A 21,115-nucleotide genomic window follows, 5' to 3' on the forward strand; every position below is an offset into this window, starting at 1 on the left:
AAAGCTCTCGTTCATTCCACATATAAAACAACTTAAACATAAATGCTTAAAGGCTATGAATATACTGAAGGTTCTCTCCCACTCTTCATATGGTGCTGACAAACAACTTCTTTTACGTGTTTTTACTAGCCTGATAGGTTCATGATTGGACTATGGAAGTGTTGTTTATGGGTCAGCAAGTAAGACATCCCTCAAAATGCTGGACCCAGTGCTTCATCTGGGGCTCCGGCTGGCAGGTGGCGCTTTCCGGACTAGCCCGGTCGAAAGCCTCTATGTGGAGTGTAATAAGTGGAACCTACAACGTCAGCGAGCATACACAGATCTCCTTTTTGCTTTTAAAATTTCATCTATGCCACACCATCCTTTTAAATCAGCTTTTTATGATACGTCTATGACTGCACTAATCCTAAACCGACCATCGTTCTCCGCGCCCTTTTCTTACAGAGTTAGAAAGGAAGCGTCAGAGCTTTCTGTCTCCTATGTAGACACCATACAAAGTTCTCAAACAGATTTTATAGCACCATGGCATCTCCGCCCTGTATCATGCGACACATCTTTCATACATGTAGATAAAAACCGAGCTCCCACATGTGCAATTCTGCAGCACTTCTTGTATTTGCAGCAGAAGTATCAATTTTCTGAATTTTATACAAACGCCTCTAAAACTGCCACCTTTGTGTCCTGCGCGGCGCATGGGCCCGGCCTTAATGTTACTAGAACTCTTAATAGTAATGCCAGTATCTTTACGGCAGAGGCTTATGGTGTACTTCTTGTTGTTAATCATATCCTTCAAAATCACATCCCACAATCCATTATATATACAGACTCCCTCAGTGTCGTGCGGGCATTGTCGTCAACAAAGTCTTCAAAAAATCACGTTGTAAATCTAATAGTCAAGGGTATTATGTCTGTGTATGTCCACAAATTTGAACTAGTCCTTTGCTGGGTCCCTGGCCACTGTGGTATAGCCGGGAACGAAGCAGTGGATCGAATGGCTGCTGCTGCTACACTCTTGAATACAGTAGACATAACCACATTACCCTACACCGACATGAAACCGCACATCAGACAACAACTTCGCAAAACATGGCAAACACACTGGAGCGAACAAACAGACAACAAGTTACATGTAGGGACCATACACCACCGACACACGCAATAGATACACTGAAGTCGCCTTGGCTAGATTATGGATAGGGCACACTCATGCAACCGACTCGCACCTTCTCACTGGATCTCCAAGACCTCTGTGCAGCAGGTGCGGAGAGGCCCTATTTGTGATGCACGTCCTCATACAATGTAAGGCACTCGACACTACACGACGCAAACACTTCCCTCAACTACACACACGACATATTCCACCACACCCATCATACTTCTTAGGAGATGATGCCATGTTTTCTGTTCAGCGCACCTTTAAGTTCCTATCAGAAGTTCACTTTTTACAACTCATCTCATACCACCCATAGCTTTACCCCTGGTCCTATACCCCAGCCACCTTATTTATCTTTTAACCACTCTTGTTCTCCACCCTGGCCCTTTACACCAGCCGTGCTCATAGTTTTTAACTGATTTTATTGCGTGTTCTCTCCTCATCAAATCACTTTGTGTTCGGCGCTCTTTGCCCATGTCGGCCTTGCGCCAATAAAATCAAACCATCATCATCATCAGTTTCGCTCACCTGATGGCCGGAGCTTCGAAGCGCTCGGCAATGCCGGCTGGCCAGACGATTAGGCTTACCGCCGCAGAGGATATTTGATAGGTGCTTTCGTAAGCGGGGCGTATGACGTTTTACTGTGAAAATTTTGCCTGCGTTATCGCTTTTTTTTTGCGAATGCCCCTCTCGTTTGCCCCTCGAGTTGCGTTTCAGCGAGCGGTTAGAAGCGGTCGTTGGAGCTACCCGCATCGTGCGGGTCGTCTCCACGGCTGCGTCAGCGCGCCTGTGGCTTGCTGGGGGCGTTTTTGCACTCCATGCGGTTCACACTGATGCCCGCATAGACGATTAAGCTCCGATAGAAAAAGAAACAGTGCGCCAGCCGTGTATGCGCGCCACATTTTCTTTTGCAGGCAATGCTTCAGGGATGAACACTTCATTATAACTGCGAATTTTAATGTAGTGAAATTTCAATGTAACGAAGTAAATTTCAAATTTTACCGATTTCATTGCATCGAGGTTTAACTGTATTGATTTGTAGCTGGACCAGATAATGGTTCGTTTGTAAGTTGAGTAGTACAGTAAAGTCTCGTTACAAGAGACACTCAAGGTACCTGGGAAACATGTCTCTTGTAACCAAGATCATGGCGAACATAGGAAAACTAACCAAACCAATTTCATTCATATGCCTCTTATAACCAAGTGTCTCTTGTAACAGTGTCGCTTAAAACAACGTTTTACTGTATGTGTGCCCATTCTAACATGGCTCCATGTCATTGTAGGGTTTGAGTTTTATATAAAAAATTGATTGAGCTAGCTATCTTCCGAGCTGTGGTAAGCAAGGGCAGTTGTGGGTATCACGTGAGTACGAACGGAATACGCAAACTGAAGTATGCATATGTTTTTCTTTTGTGTGTTAAAGTTAGAGGAGAGCAGGGAGTGCGCACTGCGTCAGATGGCGGATTCTGTCTTTTTTTTTTCTTTTCTTTTTCTTTTTCTTTTTTTTCCTTTTTTTTTTCTTTCTCGTGACCCTACAATGGTGCGAAGCGGCGGTCAATCAGTGGGCCCGCCAAAAAACCGCACCATAAATGTAAAAATTGTGCTTCAGGCAGCCGCATTCTAAGTACTATGCTTCTTCACTAAGCTCTCTGAGAGGAGAACCGGTGGTCACAGAATCCCGCATTATATTTGGTCCTGCACTATAACCGGTTAAGATTATAAGTGGTGTACACTGTATTTTACTTCTAGCTTAACTTGCAATGACTGTCGGTTATTTGGGAACACATTACTACCTGTCTTTGTTCACAAGGAAGGAGACAATAATTCATGGGGACAGGGCCATGAAATCTTGATCAACCTGGAAGAAAGAAACTGAATGGAGCTCATATAAATCCTTCAAAGGAGTTGCTAAACAATTGCTTAGTGCAGTGTACTAAAACTATACAGTTCAAAGTATAATTTCTTTTTTTGGTTGGTCTGTCCTGTCCAGGTCTTTTTTATCTTTTCATCCATGCTCTTACAGAGCTTGTATATGATGATTTGTTCATCGATTACTTGGATATGTGTTACTACTGGACCTGAACGAACACAATTTTTTCAAAAGCAGCAAGGATCCAAAAGGTGTATAGCTTTTCTATGTAACCATGAATGCAGATTTTGTTTTGAATGAATGGTGACTAAAATGTTGAATACAGTAAAACCGTGATGATACGATCATGGTTGGTTTGAATTTCGGTGTGATTTGAGTTCGTAATATTCCCCCGGCTGAAATGTACTGCTTACAATACAAAAAGCGTCTGCTGTTTCGAACGCGTTGCCACTCCGCCGTGGATCGTACGAACCCGTCGTCAACAGCTGGTGGTCTCGGACCGACCGAAGCGCACGAGCCGGTGGAGAGAGCGCGATCTGGGTGGGATCCAAGTTGGCCAAGCCCAACCGGCTACGTCATGCGGCTGCACAATCTCTCATTGGTCCCTTCTTCAAGAGGACCATACCATGCTCCGCGTGCCATTGGGAGGGGGGTAGAAAGTGTCCTTATAGTTCATGAAAATATAGGTCATGAAAAAGACAGAGCCTTGCTATTTTTCGCCTAGAAACAAGTGTGGGGAGACCGAGGGACGACTTTATAACCGAGATGCTCGAAGGAAAGCCGTATGTCGAAGAAATAAAACGGGCTGCATGATTTTTAATAGACTCAAAATAATTTATCAAATAAGTTTGATGGGGGTTCCAAATTGCTGAAGCGTAATCAAGCTTTGCGCGTACAAAGGTAGTGTATGCCAATTGGCGGCCTCAAGCAGGTGAGCATAATAGCGATCTTCGGATGTACCCGAGGATCTTAGAGGCATCGGTTGCAAGTTTTTGGAGAGTGTTTGCGGGTGACGTGCGTAAATTTACATTTTGAAACGTTTAGTTGCATCATCCATAGCGAGCACTAGTTTTCTAAGTGGGTTAGGTCGTTTTGGAGAAGGAGCTGATCATTTTTACTAGAAATTTTCCTGTACAGAAGTCGTCTGCAAAAAGCCGGATGGAGGAGGAGATGCCTGACGGTAAATCATTAATGTAGACTAAAAATAAAAGAGGGCCGAGGACTGAGCCTTGCGTGGTTGTGCGTGACTGACATCCGGCGACGGTGGTGAACTGGGAGCGATCTGAAAGCATCTAATCCAGGATAATATCAGTGGGTGCAGGCAAAGGCACGACAGTTTACTAATGAGTATTTGGTGAGGGACACGGTCGAAAGCTTTGGAAAAGTCAATAAAGATGACATCTGTCTGAAAAAAAGAATCTAGATTGAGGTTAAGGTCTGTAGTGAGCTGGAAAAGCTGGGTTTCGCATGAGAAACCCCGGCGGAACCCGTGCTGGTTGTGAAAGAAGAAATTGTTATGGTCCAGGTGAGCGGCGGTATGGGAATAAATTTTGTGCTCTTGTAGCTTGCATGCGATGCAGGTTAGCGCGATGGGGCGATAGTTGGATGGGTCGGATTTATGGCCGGATTTGAAGACTGGTGTAACATTGCTCAGTTTCCAATCGTCCGGAATGGTGCCTTCAGAAATGGACTGAAAATAATTTGGAGAAAGCGGCTCGATGCTGTGTTGGTAGCCTTTATTATCTTTGCTGGAATATTGTCTGAACCGGGAGCACTAGAGGACTGCAGGTTGCTGAGGAGTTTTATGATACCCTCTGTAGTTACTTCAATTGGAAGTATCTTGCTATAGTCCGAGCGTCGTAAAGTGGGGGTATCGTGGCTAGGTTCACAAGTGAATACAGATGAGAAATAGGAGTTAAGGACATTAGGACACTGATCCCGCGGGGTTGGCGAGCCGTCCGAGTCAATGATAGGGATGCTGTTAGAGTGGGCATTTTTCGTGCCAAGTAATCTCCAAAACTTATTCGGTTTTGTGCGTAGGATATCCAAAAGGTCATTGTGGAAGTATTTTTTTTTGGAGCGCCTGAGCATTGCAGTGTATTCGTGTAGGCTGTCAAGATATTTTTCCCATTTTAAGGGAGAGGGAGATTTCTTTGCCGCCCGGAAGAGGCGTTTTTTTTTATGTGATAATTTTCTTATGGTATTAGAATACCAGGGCCTATCCGCATCACTGTGAATTCAGACGAGGGGGACGTGGCGGTCAACTAGGGCTAAGATTTTATTTTTAAACAACAGCCAGGTTTCATTCACCGATCTGGTAAACGCACTCTGGTTGAATTGGGGGTAGAATTGTTCAAGTTCTTCGTTAATAAGAGAGAAGTCAGCTTTATTGTAGTCACAGATGTACTTAAGAGGTTGGCGCCTAGGTATGCGACTCCAAATGTTGAACAGTACAATGCTATGATCGCTTAGGCCGTTAGCACACGACACAGATTGGATAAGTTCCGGGTTTGAAGTGGGGATAAGGTCAAGTGTATTTATACCTCTAGTTGGTTCATTGACTGATTGTGTAAAATTATAAAGAAGGGCAAATTCTAAGAAGTCCCTAGACTGCTGTGTGTGGGCCGTGAAATTAGTCCAGTCAGTATAAGGGAAATTAAGATCTCCGCAAAGTATTAAGTTTGCCCGTGGGAAGCGGGTAACCAAATCGAGGACGACACAGGAAATATCCTCAATGAAAGAACGGTCACAGTCGGGGGCCCAGTAGCAGGCGATCAGGATGTTCGTGCTTGCAGGGAGAGAGACAGACATTCATCATGCCTGATTCTGCTGGTCATTAGGGACACTTTCGTACTGCTATATCTTGGTGGATCGCCAGTCTCTCTTGGAGAACTTGCTTTCTTGTGCTAGACATTCTGCATCCACCTTCTCGTATTTATTGCGCACCGTCTTAAATGCTACAGTTGATGCAACTGTAAGCTTGATCAGGCATTGAGGCGTTGATGAAAGGAAAGCAAGGAACAGCATCCTGATAAGTAGGGGTGTGCGAATACTCGAATTGCGCCTCCGCGAATAATTCGATTCATGAATCGACTATCTGCTATTCGATTTTTCGAATAGTTGAGTGGAGTTTCCGAATGTTCCCTGGCTTTGCGAAAGCGGGAGACGTCGGCGAATGCTAATACACTGCTGCTACACTGTTCCAAATCATGCTTTCGACGAGCGCACCTTGCAGAGGCCCTAAATTTTATCCCGCTGCACGGAGTAATCTGTGATTGCGTTGATAAAATCTTTTTTTTTTTCGAGCTGTCACCGTGGACTCTGGCCGCCATTTTGAATTCTGCGACCGGATATATACATGTTAGGGCAGCTTCCAGTAAAGACCACCGCCGTTTTGACAGCGCTTCCGTTAATTTAAAATGAAAAGCGGTTTTGGCTGTTTTTAATGCAGTTGGTGTATGGTTACTGTGCATTTAGTTGTTTTTTAGACCACAGTGGACAGCGCAGGCTTGTCCATGGCGACTAGTGTGAGCTTTCCTTCCGCTACATATCATTCACACTTCACGCTGCCCATGTGCTCCGGAAGAAGTGCCTCATCATGGTCCATGATTGTGGTTGTGCCGTGTTTTCGCGTCCTATTGTTCATGCCTGCAAAGTGCTCGCCTCTGAGTTGCGAGGCGCTGTATAGTCGTTGCGTATGATTGCAGTACAACAACTCCAGTACAAGTCGTGCTTTTTTTTTTTTTTTTTAATTTGTATTGTGCTCGCTCAGGATTCCTGGAGTACCGCCGATGCGAGTTGAAGAGGGCATTCTCCGGGTTAAAAAAGAGCATCGTGTCTCCCGAACATGCAAAGTAGCATCTGCTTTTGCACAAAAACCTATAAAAAAATCGAGGCCTGTAAAAAAAAAAAAAGATAGGCGATATTTGATTCGATATTCGGCTTTTTTGTCCGAATTCAATTCGATATTCGATTCGAAAGTTACTATTCGGCATTTGCACACCCCTACTGATGAGCCCACTGGAGAGTTTGCTGCTTTTTGTCAGAGCAGTGTGTTCATTCCAGGGAGCCTCCTTCTAACCTGTGCCGTCACGTGTGCAGGTGTCCAGACCCGCACGGGTGCGGCATCACTGGCGGGCGGCGCTGTCAGCCCAACCCGTGCCTGCCGGGAGCCACCTGCCGGGAAGGGGAAGAAGTGGGGTCCTTTCTCTGTGTCTGCCCCCCCGGCTACCAGGGCCCCCGGTGTGAGCAGGACGTGGACGAGTGCGCCGTGCACCTGTGCCAGAACGGCGCCTTCTGCCAGAACAAGCTGGGCGGCTATCAGTGCTTCTGCCTGCCAGGCTTCACGGGCAGGCACTGTCACATTGAGGTGAGGCTTCCTTTCCCACATTTTGCACAAGCAGTAGTAGCGCTATTGTTTCGTATTAACCTGGCGGTGTCGTTTGCGCGAAGCCAACGCAAGAATAGACGAGAGAGTGGCGAGGAAGCTGGAGGAGTGGAGGGAAGTGTGCTGTGGATTCAGTTTGTCAGCGCAAATTTGTCACATAACTGGAATCGCACTGCCAGTGCGGACCCCCCCCCCCCCCCTCCCCCTCCCTCCACTGCATCAATTGGAATGATCGCCCATAAAGTTATTCCCAAGAGGGGTGGTGCCGACATGCCCTGTATATGCATGGGAGGGCAAGAAAATTGACTGCTTCTCATCTGTATGCAGATATGTCTGTGTATTGTCTCATTGTCCCTGTGACAATACATGTGGCCTGCGCTCATCAGTTAAATATAGCAAAACAAAGGTCACTGCTGGGCCCAGGATTGTCTCAGCATTGCAAATGGGATTGAAGAAAGTTGCAGTTTTTCTAAAAGAACTAGCGCCACAGTCTTTGGCAAAACAACAAAATGTAATGATGGGACGGCTTCCAGAGATCCAGAGCTATAACTTCCTGATGGCTACAATGAACATCTGGAGTTGGCTCCAGTTACTGTGCCTAAATGCAGTGGGAATGCAGTAATGATGCTTAGCAATAGTGTAGCAAACGCTGAGTACAAAACTAAAATATACAGTTTTTGCTTTCGAGGGTGAGATGAAAAAATAGCTAGCATTGAAAAAATAGCCACACTACCTTTGCTAGTCACGTAATGAGCCACAGTAGCTGGAAATTGCTGTACATTCTGATCATAGGATGTGAAGTTGAGTTTTTATTATTTATTGGCGTAGAACTTGATCTTTGTGTGCATGGCTGATTTGATTGGTATTAGTTCAGGGCTGACTGAGAACTCGTGCAGCTACAATGCTTCTGTACTTCTGTGGGGTGCATCAGCTGGGTGGAACTACAGCTTCCTTTCTCCCCCCCATGGAAACTGGCTTAAATTCTAGTGTTATAGGAGATTACTTTTTTTAACAGTGGAGCTGTTATTGCTGGCCATAATGGGTGAGGTGTGCGGCGTCATCAGAAAACCCCAGATCATAGTTATTCCTGCCATTTACGGAACTTGTGAGCATGCGCCTCACAAGAAGTGCCTGGCGTCGTCCAGGCTTGCGCGTGGTGCTTGCAAAAAAATACCAAGAAAACAGTTCACGTGCGTTTGCGCCTCAAAAGGGGAGCACAAGACAGCTCGCGCTACAGACGCCCAGTTTGCGAAGCCGGTCTCTGCTGGTTCTAGCGTGTGCTGCTAACAACGACCAACTTTACTTCGGACCTGCCCAGCCAGCGGCGCTCTATGGGAGCGCTTGCGCCGAGTCTCGTTTCGCGCCCGGCCGCTAGGGGCGCTTTTACGCCCTGTTGCGCCGAGCGGCGGCTACGCTGGGAGTGCGTGCTCGAGCGCTAATAGCAGCCATCTCACGCGGGAATTCGTGTTTAATCACACTACAGTTAATTGATTTCGGTAATTCCAAATGAATAAGTAGCAGTTTTACGATGACCATACCTGAACGAATGTATTTTTTCCTTATTAAGCGTATTAAGGAGGTGCGGGGCCTCTTGACTAGCGTTCCCGTTGTGAGATGGGCTGCAGTGAACGCGACGCATTTAGCTTCGTGGTCTCATATGAGTGATGGAAAAAAGGAATAACATTACCTCACGTGCTGACAACGCAACTGGCTAGCTAACCAAACTGTACCGGTTAATACTCGCAGGGGGTGGCTATTCCCGAATATGATGTACGTGGAGAAGTTCATAGCATAAACCCCCCGCAGGAGGCACCTTGTGTACTCAAGGTGTTTTGGTGAGTAGCGCCACCATGGTCCTGAGCTCCGCAGGGGTGCCTACTGCCGTAGGCACTTGGTGTCTTGCAACACCACGGACCCGAGCACATGTGGGTTGGACCCACCCACGTCCCGGCTGTGCGTGGCTTTGCCGTGTCCGGGGAAAAGGGGAACCTGGTGGCTGAGCCAAAGTTGGGGTTGTTTTGGACCTTTATGGCTCCCCAGCAGCGGCAACACTCCACTTTGGCCCCCGCTTCTCGCAGACGGTACCCCCGGTCTGACCCGCCCGGGGGGAATCAGCCAGTCGCCATTTCCTCTCTTTCTTTCCACTCTTTCACTTTCCTATCTCCTCTCCTACCCCTGTCCTGTCATCTCCTTCCTTCCTGATTTCTACATTTTTCCTGGCGGCAAGGGTTAACCGTGTGCAAGGATATCAACCTTGGTACCAAGTATAGGGTTATAGCGGCAGGGTAACGGTTAGCGTGTACTTTAACGTCACGTTCCCTTGTTGGGCTCGGTGGTGGGCGACCGGCTCTGCCGCCGAATTGATTCCATGCTCATATGGCTTTTTCTATCCCCCCCAAAAAAACTGATCGGCCTTCTAAAAGGGGCCACACCGAGGTAACACAACTGAAACCAGTCTCCCAAGGTGAAACTTTCACAAAGTACCTGGTTATCCACTCTGAAGACGAAAGTGCACCACTCGCTAAAAAATCCGTCTTCCTCATTGCAAAGTGCCTTGAAAGCATTGTCGGCCGGGATTATCAAGCTAAGAAACTAGCCTCTGGTGATCTGCTGGTAGAGGTGCAACGAAAAAACCAAAGTCAGAACCTACTAAAACAGAACACCCTGGCTGAACTCAAAGTAACGGTCACACCACATCGTAGCCTGAATACAACGCAAGGTGTGATCTCTGAGAGGGAACTGCTTCACGAGACAGATGAGGATTTGCTTGAAGGACTGAGGGACCAGGGCGTCACGGCTGTGCGGCGAATCACCATGCGTCGCGCAGGTGAGGAAATTCGAACTAAGCATGTTGTTCTGACTTTCAACCGTCCAACGCTTCCTGAATCCGTCCATGCTGCCTTCATATCCTGTCCAGTACGCCCCTACATACCTCGTCCTCGAAGGTGTTTCAAGTGCCAGAAGTATGGCCACGGAACTCAGTCTTGTCGTGGCCGACCCACCTGTGCTCACTGTGCACGTGCTGACCACACCAGCGATTACTGCAAAAAAGAACAAGTGAAATGTCCAAACTGTGGGGAACCACACGCTGCGTATTCACGTGCATGTCCCGCATTCAAAAAGGAAAAAGAAATAATTCAACTCAAAGTCACTGAAAACCTAACCTTTGCACAAGCACGCCTGAAGCATGCCCTGCTTTCAGGCAGAAGTTACGCAGACGCTGCTCGCCGGGGGGTGGAGCGTCGTCTGGTGGATGCGGGCACCCAGTGCAACCTGGTCCCGCCACAGCCCCCCGCTCAGCAGCAGATAGTTGCTCCCGTGGCTTCTGCTGCTACACCCTCCTCTAGTGCTGTGCCTAAGGCTTCCAGCGCGACCACCTGTGCTGCGCCTGAGGTCTCCAGCACGAGCTCTGGGGCTGTGCATAAGGCCTCAAGCACGAGCTCAGTCCAGATGAGTGATGATCGGGCTCCATCCCGGGCATCTGCAAAACAGCAGAAGGCTGCTCCTGCGGTCACTGCTGTTGCAGCAATGTCCAGTGCTGTGGCTGCGGCCTCTAGCACAAACAGTGTCTCCACTGACACTTCTCCTTCAGAAACCTTGGATGAGGCCATGGATGTCTCTCCAAGCACACCTGCTTCTGAAACACAACAGGAGCGCCGCAGTTCCGCTGGTCGGGGTAAATCAAACAAACCGAAGTCGTCCAAGATCACTTCACCGGGAACTAACTCGGCGACCTAGGTAAACTACTCAAAGGGCCCCAAAAACAGAACTCCCTCACTAATGACCCTTTTAATGGAAAAAGAACATCTCATGGTCTGTATATCTCTTCTCTTGGTATTTATGGCTGCTGAAAGTGTTATCCAGTGGAATTGTAGGGGGCTGTTGAACAACCTTGACGATATATATGATATACTCTCAAATCACAAACCAAACATACTGTGCCTCCAAGAAACACACCTACGCCCATCTCAGACAAACTTTTTAACACAATACACTATATTTCATAAAGACAGACTGAACTACCACCATCCGTCTGGTGGTGTGGCAATAATAGTACAAAAATCTGTTGCTTGTCAACACCTGCAGCTACAAACTTCACTTGAAGCAGTTGCCGTTAGAGCCATAATTTTTGATAGACTAATAACAGTGTGTTCTCTTTACATTCCACCGGACTATTGTTTATCCAGCGTCGAATTCGAAAACCTCACCAATGAGCTACCTGAACCCTACTTAATTATTGGGGATTTTAATGCCCACAACCCTCTCTGGGGATCTGCGCGAGCTGATGCGCGAGGGCAGCTAATTGAAAAGTTCATCACTTCATCCGGCAGTTGCATCTTTAATAAGAAACATCCAACATACTACAACACGGCCCACAACACATATTCTGCAATAGACCTGGCAATTGGCTCCGCAATTTTACTGCCCACCTGTGAGTGGAAAGTAATTAACAACCCCTACGGCAGCGACCATTTCCCCGTGAAACTACTAGCTATAAGCAATAACTCCCAAGACACCGATTCGCCTCGAATTTTTAAACAACATGCAGCTGACTGGAAAACATTCAAAGAACTTTCCAGACTAACCCCTTCGCTAATAAGTCACTTAGATGTTGAAGCAGCCAGCTCACTTATCACGGCCCATATTCTTGACTGTGCTCAAAAGAGCATTCCAGAGACCACTCCTAAAACCCTCCCCAGACCTAGACCATGGTGGAATGAGGAGTGCAAGTGTGCACGTTCCGAACAGAATAAAGCATGGGCACTCTTACGCCGCTATCCTACGGCAGACAACCTGCTTAAGTTTAAACGGGCAAAAGCCAAAGGGAAGCGGACACGGCGCTTAGCAAAAAACGAAAGTTGGATAAGGTTTATATCGTCTATAAACTTTTACACAGACTCTCGCAAAGTATGGACTAGGATAAAGAAACTAAAAGGCTACAAGACCAACCCTACTCCCCTTGTAAATAGTGCGGGTAACACAATAAAAGACCAAGCAGATGCTCTCGGCAAACATTTTGAACACGTATTCAGTTCCTCTCATTACACAAACATTTTTACAGCACAAGAAAGCAGCTGAGCGCCAGCCCCTTTGTGTGAACCAACGCTCAAATGAAGGATACAATGCCCCATTTACGATGCCCGAACTAATTACTGCGTTGTCCACATGTGGTAAGTCAGCCCCTGGAGCTGACAGAATCAGCTATGAGATGATCAGGCACTTACACATTGACACACTTTACACAATACTCTCTCTCTTTAACAAAATATGGCAGAAAGGCCACTTTCCAAAAGCATGGAAAGAGGCAATCGTTGTACCTCTTCTAAAAGAGGGGAAAGAACCATCCTTTGCTGCTAGTTACAGGCCTATTGCCCTGACCAGCTGTTTGTGTAAGCTCCTGGAAAAAATGATAAACCGGCGACCTTTTTACTTTCTGGAGTTTCATGGTGTCCTAGACAAAAATCAGGCAGGGTTTAGGTCTGGGAGATCAACTACAGACAATCTGGTTGCGTTTGAATCGTATGTTAAAGACGCTTTTGTCCATAAACAGCACTGCTTCTCTGTATTCTTTGATATGGAGAAAGCCTACGATAGAACATGGCGATATGGCATTCTATTGGACTTGCAGTCGTTTGGCCTTAGTGGCAATATACTCAATGTTATTCAAGACTATTTGTCTGATTGCACATTTCGTGTCCGTGTGGGGACTGCCCTGTCTAGAACATTTGTTCAAGAAAATGGCGTACCCCAGGGAGGAGTGCTGAGCTGTGCACTGTTCATTGTTAAAATGAGTTCTCTTAAAACTGTGCTGCCTCGGACTGTTTCATACTCTGCCTACGTTGACGATATCCAAGTTAGCTTTAAATCCTGTAATCTGTCGATATGTGAACGTCAAATCCAATTAAGTGTCAACAGGCTGGTTACATGGGCTGAAAGAAATGGTTTTAAGTTTAACGCTGATAAAAGTGCTGTTGTTGTCTTTTCTAGGACACGCAGTGTACAACCTCTTCCTTGTATCACGTTAGGAGGTCAGCCCATACCAGTGAAAATGGAACACAGGTTTCTAGGTATTTTGCTCGACCACAAGCTCACATTCATACCACACATTAAATTACTAAAAGTAAAATGCCTTAAAACAATGAACATTTTAAAGGTACTATCTCATCAGTCCTGGGGTACGGATACAAAATGTCTGCTAGCACTTCTTAATAGTGTTATTAGGTCAAGAATAGACTACGCCTGCATTGTGTACCAGTCTGCAACCAAAACAGCACTCAAAATGTTGGACCCAGTATACAACTTGGGGCTTCGCTTGGCCACAGGGGCATATCGAACAAGTCCTATTCCATCCCTTTATGTCAAATCAAACCAGTGGTCTCTAGGGTACCAGCGCGCCTACACTGCTCTGATGTACGCCGCAAAGATGACTTCTTTGACGGAACACCCTCTGAATACCATAATGAAAAATAACACAACTGATCATCTCTTTGAAAACCGACCATCCATAGCTCCACCTTTCCCGCTGGCAGTTTCACACCTCGTCAGCGAGTTCCAAGTTCCTCTCACTGATGTATACTGTACCTCAGTTTATGATTTGGTCGCTCCGTGGGACACTTTCCCAATTCACTGTGACATGTCCTTTAGAGAAATTCAAAAGAAAAATGTACCAAACTTTGTCATCACTCAGCATTTTCTGTTCCTCCGTGACAAATACAAGGCAGCTGAATTTTACACGGATGCTTCAAAAACTACCACAACCGTATCCTGTGCTGCAAATGGCCCCCTACTTAATATATCCAAAACAATGAACAGGAACACAAGTATATTCACTGCAGAGGCACACGGTATTCTACTGGCTTTGAACCACATTCTTCGAAACAAAGTTAAGAAGTCAGTTATATACACAGATTCTCTCAGTGTCGTCTCAAATCTTTCATCTGGGAAGGTCAGTAGAAACCCTACTTTTAATTGTGTTTTAAGAGCTCTCCACTCTCCTTATGGCCTGAAACTCGTTGTCACAGTCTGCTGGGTTCCTGGCCACTGCGGCATTCCTGGAAATGAAGCTGCTGACCGTAGTGCTGCAGCTGCCGCCCTTCGAAGCAGCATAGACATAAACAAGGTCCCATATCAAGATCTGAAACATTTTGTAAAAAGGAAGCTGCGGGACCACTGGCAGCAACAATGGGACAGAGAAGCAGAGAATAAACTACATGTCATTAAACCCAAAATAGAAAAGCCCCCTGCTGAAAAACATGACAGATTTGTGGAGGTAGCCCTATGCAGATTGAGAATTGGCCACACACACATCACACACTCATACCTTTTAACAGACGCAAACAAGCCACACTGTCATCGGTGTGGGGGGCAGCTCTCAGTTCTTCATGTGCTTGTTGAATGCGAGATGTGCAACATAGAAAGAAAACGTCACTTTCATGAAATATACACTCATTGCATACCCTTGCACCCTTCATTATTTTTATCAGATAGTCCCATGTTTTCTTACAGAAGAGTCTTTAATTACCTTGCCGATGTTGACTTCTTTAAGTACATAACATACTCCCCATGATCTCACTTGTCCTCATGTTCCGCCACAAAACAATGGCGGTATTGTGGGGTTTTTTAACTTGCATACCAATATTTCTTACTTTTAATTATGGCCCTATACACCAACTTCCATAATTTAATTTTAATCTAGTGGATTTTTTAGATTCCATCTTAATATCGCTTTATAGCGTATCACCATTGTCATGGCGCTCTTTGCCCTCGTCGGCCTTGCGCCATAAAACCCTAAATCATCATCATCATCATCATGGCATAAACCAAACTTACCTAGTTACGTCATAAAAGCTTCCCAGGAACTCTCTTTGTCATAGTAAATACAACAAAATTGAATCTTTCTGTTGAAATTCCTCAAAGTGGAGCAGTTTTTCCTTGCTATAAGGTTGCAAAGGAATTTTCTATGCTGCGAAAAGGAAATGCCAATTCAAGCACCGAAAATGCCAGTTACGGTCGTACATGCACTAATAAGCGAAGGTGATTTGGCCCCGTCTTTGCAAATAAATCAAATTCTTTATTGCGAGTGCAAGTGAAGTGCTACAATGACCTGCTACACTACTAACTCAACAACGATGTAATTTTAATTTTATTTACATGCTAATTTTATTTACATACACAATGCGACGCTTTAGGCACACAATGCCACACTGTAGTGAGGTTTTCAGAATCTTAATGAACGCTGGCATCGGACAATCTTTTTCACTTTGGCATTTTTGTCAAGAGTTCATTTTCGTTCACCATTCTACACTTCACTTGAACAATGCAGCACAGTAGTCACACCTTCAGCACTTTTCTGGAGGCTGGTTTTTGCCCAATCCTTTTCACTTTGACACGCTTGGTCGTTTTCTCTGCAGCAAAATTTGTGAAAAAAGGTCGGCTGAACTTCTCCAGCACGAGCTCAACCACTGCCCTCGTATGACTCTCCGTTGAGCCGTCGGGGCTGAAAAGCTTGTTTTCCAGTGCAGCTGGTAGCATCGTCTTCAAAAACAGTGCCATCAGTTTTTTGTAGGATATCACAAGTTCTGGCTTGGGCTGCTCTTTCCAGTGCACAGACGAATTCCAGGAACTGAAGCCTCGGATAAGATAGCCCACCCCCATCCAAACTGAAGATCCCCACAGTGGCAGGTCCAGATGAGCGAGGCGCCTTAAGCCGCTGCACGCAGAGTGAGCAATTAATGTGTTCCTTGACGGTTCTCACAAGGAAGCCTGCAATGAGGCTCAGTGTGCTGGCCTTGGTGCCTGGAACTGGATAACACAAAAAAAGCAGCAATAAATTCTGTGTGAACATGAGAAGTACGCTGCCCTATAAAGGCAACGCACTGCGATATGTAGGTGGTATTTGTCTCAAACGTCCGGGACAGGGAACTCGTGAAACGAAACGTGTCACCTTACCTTCTTCAGTTCCACAATAAGGTACGCAACAGTAAACCATCATGCTCCTTCAAATGAAAAACTCGAATTAGAAGACTGAGTGAGCTGTATTTTTCATGTTCGAAACCTCGTGGTTTGGATACGGCAGACGGAACTTATATTCCACGCTGCGTTTGCAAATGCGCGTTTACCCGCGCGTGCGGCGGCGGCGAGGAGCGACAGGGCGTAAGTAGCACCACTCCACTCGGAGCGGCCAAAATTATCCCTGCAATGGCGGTGCTGGGGCCGCGCTCACTGGGCAGGTCCAAGTAAAGTTGGTCGTGGTGCTGACGCATTCCACTTTGGGAGAAAGGTGAAAGACTGGCTAATTCTGCTGGCCATGACTGGTTTTTATAGCTGATTAGTAATTGCATTGCTACTGGTTACATTGTTGCTTTATTTTCTCAGCTTAGCGTGCATCTCTACGCACTCGACCGCATATGCTAGGCCTTTTCCAAGTGCCGGTGCTAAGCTTCGAAAACTGCGTTAGGCGATTCTTTTCCGCCGCGTGAATGCTGTGCAGAGATGCTGCAGGCGTGTAGGAACAACAAGTTGTCGAAACAACAAACAATGTATATGCAATACTAATCAAAGTTCCTGCTTCGCGATCATGTACCCCCCACCTCCCACTTCCCCCCTGTTCAGATAATGCATACTTTGGATACAGCGGACATTTTTTTCCGGATTAAGAGCGTTCGTTGTAACGGATGGAGACTGTAGCTGGCTGTTGTCTTGCGTACCCATGCCGTATCTGTTTTTGCCTTGGCTGTGGAAAAGCTGCATGGAGGCAACCGCCGCCTGAGAACGTGCCCAATTGTGGCCTACAAATGCCCTTGATCGCTGCAGGTGAACGAGTGCCTGACGCAGCCCTGCCGCAACGGGGCCACCTGCGTGGACGGGGTGAACGAGTACAAGTGCGTCTGTCCTGCCGGCTACTTGGGCGAGCACTGCGAGATCGACTTTGACGAGTGCGCTTCAGGCCCCTGCATGAATGGTGCCACCTGCCTGGACCAGGTGAGTTGTGCTGGGGCTGTTGCATCCAGTGCTTGATATATATGGACAGGATGCCATGTGAACTCTTTCCCTTTAACCCATTGGTAACGTACTGCTGTTGTGTCGCACTGTGGAAGGAAGTGTGGTGAAGCCATTTTCTCATGGCAGGAAAGGTGAAATTTTTGAAACTGCCATTTTCGAAAAGTAGAGGCAATTGTCTCTTGGAGTGCTAAATTTTACTTTTCAAGAGTGCACACTTGGGCCGTAATGTCATAAAAGGACACCAAATCCAGCCTAAAGTGGCACAATTTCGATGCTCAAATGGCTCTTTTTTTCCATTTGCGATCCTCATTGGGCAGCATCGTTTTGCTCTCATTGGAAAAAGTGTCTTTTTGTCTGAAATTTCCCACTGTGAATGTGCCCCTTTGTCTATTGGTTTTGTATGAAACAACCCTACAAAAATGCCAAAGCGCACAGCCTTTTGGCTGTCGAGCACACGTGACCGGCAAAGCTTGACACGATTGTATGCTTATCCGTGTCATAACAAAGTTCAGTTATGGTTGGCGTGAAGTTTAACACCAGGTTTAGTAGCAAGTTATTCATTGAAACCTTCAAGACACTTCAACATTTGCAATTTTAAAAGGTGGTTTATTGTGTGCCCCAAATTGCTGGTAGTGGGAGGAGACTCACTGTTACAAGAGTAGGCTCAGTAAGCACGCGGCCTCCCAACAGCACTGTTTCTTGTGTTTACTGCTGCACTAAGATACAGCTGCTATTATGTCAGCAACAATGGGAACAAGAAGGAAAAAAGACACTGCAAGAGGTAGTGGTGGGGAAATGGAAGCAAGACTATTCCACTACAGCAGAGGCTTGGAGAAGTATTGGATGTTCAATTTCAAATTATACCTAAACTTCGTTCTGTAGGAACCGTAGTTCCACAGTAACTTTTTTGTTTAGTTGTTTGATTTGAACTGAAACCTTGAGCACTCATTCGACTTTACTTATTTTTGTTTGTTTAAGGATGGATAATGTGAACGTTTATTCTGCATACAAATAGTACCATATTTCTTCGCGTAATGAACCCACTTTTTTCCCAGAAAATTTGGCAAAATTTGGCATTAATTTGGGGGGAGGCTTCATTACGCGGGAAAAAATTGCAACAGTTTAAAAGATTGAAATTTTATATAATAATGCTGCTAAGAGAAGCACTGTCAGAGCCTTGCCAGCTTCATAAAAACACAGGTAATTATGTAATCAAATTTCTTCTTTATTCTCAACATGCTAGTGGCCCCTACTCGCCATGGAGCTGTCCTCCTTACTGAAGTCGCTTGCCACCTCACATTTGTTGCCGGCCCACAGCGCACCATCTTTCGTGCCATCAAGGCACTCCAAAACTTCTTTTCCCACACCAGGAAACTTCCCTTCTTTGGCCCCATGAAACACAGGGCGATCTATGTTCACGCCCAAAAACTTTGTTTCGCCTGTAGCGTTCACGCAGTGGTTCAACACTAAAGTGCCGCCCAGCCGTGTAGTTTCCATGTGCATCAACGCATGCTCCACCACCTTCAGTTTAAATCTGGCTGTGTGGCTCATGTACTGGCCCATCGTACAGTGCGCACCAGGAGCACAAAAAAAGGTCTGAACACAGCTGAACGACAAAACCACGCAGTGTAATGGCGAAGTCGCGGAACAACAAGAGCAGAGGAGTGCAGAGTACGTTTAGTGCTTTGTTCCCACACCACCAAAACTAGCCGGAACAGCAAAGAGCAGGGAAGTAGTGTGGAGTACGTTTTGTGCGTTGTTCAAACACCGTAACGTTTTTATGGCGCAAGAAGGGTTGTTTTGCATTCAGCAGACGCTGCTGACGCGTGTTTCAGGCACGCAATTTTTAAATTGTGAGCCACGGCTTCACGCTCACGTCTCCTGCTACTGTTGATATTTCTTTATGTTAGAATGCATTTTTAGCATTTTTGTGTGTACTGTAGCGTGATATAAAGTTACTGCGATGGTCTAGAGCATCAGCAACTATGCTGAGATGAAAACATATTCCTGCTACATTTTGTATTCAAAGTTATGAAAAAGTAAATTTTCAAGAAGACAAATGGGGGGAGGGTTCATTATGCGAGTGGGTTCATTATACAGGTAAATAGAGTATACTGCTTGCTTGAACTTTTATCATGCATTTGTTTTAATGCTTTGGCTTCTTATATCATACATGAAATGAAATACATATGTACCTGGTATTACCAGTAGTGTCTGAATTAATTTAAATAAAAAAACATTGCTACTTCTTTTAACATCATTTACTGAGCTTTCATAAGCTACCTATATTTTGTATTCTGTAAAGCCACTATTTGCAGCTAAATTAAGCAGAAATTCATTACTGGCAATTACATTAGCCTAGCTTAGGAAATCGCTCTTGATTTCCAATGGTGACTTCACATCCTTGTGTTGAACACAGCAGTATTCGGACGGCACTTAACAGGTGCCATTGATATCCCTAACTACTACCAAAGAATGCTTGAATCATTAGTGAGGCCCAATAGGATATAAGAAGCTTTCATTTGACTCAAAATGTGTCTTGTATTTGTGGCTTACTGGACCAAATGTTTTTTTTTTTTTTTTTTATGGGTACTAGGGGTACTAGAGGCCTTTGTACTAGAGGTTTGCGAATACAGTTAAACCACTTGATTATTAGAGACATTTGAGAATACAGTTGAACCCCTTTATAGGAGACACGTACCGGGGAGCAGTTTCTGTCTCTTATAAGCAGGGAGTCATGTTTTCACTTACTAATCAGACCCTAGTTCAATGTGGGCACTGTATGGCTAATATAAGCTGAAAAGAATGCTACAGCATGTTTCAGAAGATTAATTCTAATTAATGTTTGGCCCCAGAATTTATGAAACTTTGTTTGCTTCATGACTGTATTTACACTGTTTTTTACAACCGATTCTACAAGCTTTTTTTCCTTTCCTTGTTTGTGGAAGATCAATCATAGATGTTGAGTTCACAAGCCTGATGAATAGCCGGAGTGCACAGCTTCTTCCGCTGTGTGTTCAGGCTATTCATTACGCTTGCAGGACTCAACATCTGCAGTGCTTCTTGATTGGGAGCTATGCGAGTGGGAGAGCCCGCATGTGCGATCGCGCTTCATCCAATGGATGGCAGTAAGCTTCAACCACTTCTGTAAGTTGCATTTCCATTGGCAGGGCTTCTCATCATCATTTCATAGCTGACTGAACCACTGTGTGTTTGCCGAAGTTATAATAATAGCGACTGCAGGCGTCTGTCGTCCACCTGTGTTTCCACAATGGAAGCAACTGCAATTAGTGACTGGTGGCATTGCATCTGAAGTTAAAATGTCGGTTACAAGCGAGATTATTGATTAAACTTCTAGGATGACTTGTCCCTTATAACCAATCTTCTACATCCAATGTCTGTTATAAAAGAGGTCGATTTAATGGGAAAGATAGGGCAGTCAACCATGTGGGTGAATAGTGTCTCTTATACCCATTTGTCTCTTACATCAGTGTCTCTTATAACGAGGTTCAACTGTAATTGGGTTGGTTTTCTTATGTTTGCCATGTTAGCAACATCTTTTATAAAAGACATGGTCACAACAGAAACTCTCTTACTGAGGACCACTTTTTTGAGTCCCTAGAGTAAATGCTTCCCTATATAGAAGAGACATGATGGAAAAATGGCCTTATGGAAAAGGGGCCTTATATGGAAGACTTCAAAG

At 45.5% G+C, this 21,115-nt stretch overlaps 1 protein-coding gene across 1 annotated transcript in view; it reads left to right on the forward strand.

Moving 5' to 3' along the window:
• The window catches only part of LOC144175666 (protein crumbs-like), a gene marked incomplete in the record, with an annotated part of 234,490 nt that overhangs the window by 139,877 nt on the left and 73,498 nt on the right, over positions 1 to 21,115 (forward strand). The window contains 2 exon segments of the mRNA XM_077704712.1: positions 7,125 to 7,392; positions 17,224 to 17,391. Coding sequence (XP_077560838.1) covers positions 7,125 to 7,392; positions 17,224 to 17,391 — 436 coding nt within the window.

This window comes from Haemaphysalis longicornis, unplaced genomic scaffold, assembly GCF_048455015.1.
Source record: "Haemaphysalis longicornis isolate Haplotype H1 unplaced genomic scaffold, Haemaphysalis longicornis Haplotype H1 scaffold_1, whole genome shotgun sequence".
NCBI classification, from domain to species: domain Eukaryota; kingdom Metazoa; phylum Arthropoda; class Arachnida; order Ixodida; family Ixodidae; genus Haemaphysalis; species Haemaphysalis longicornis.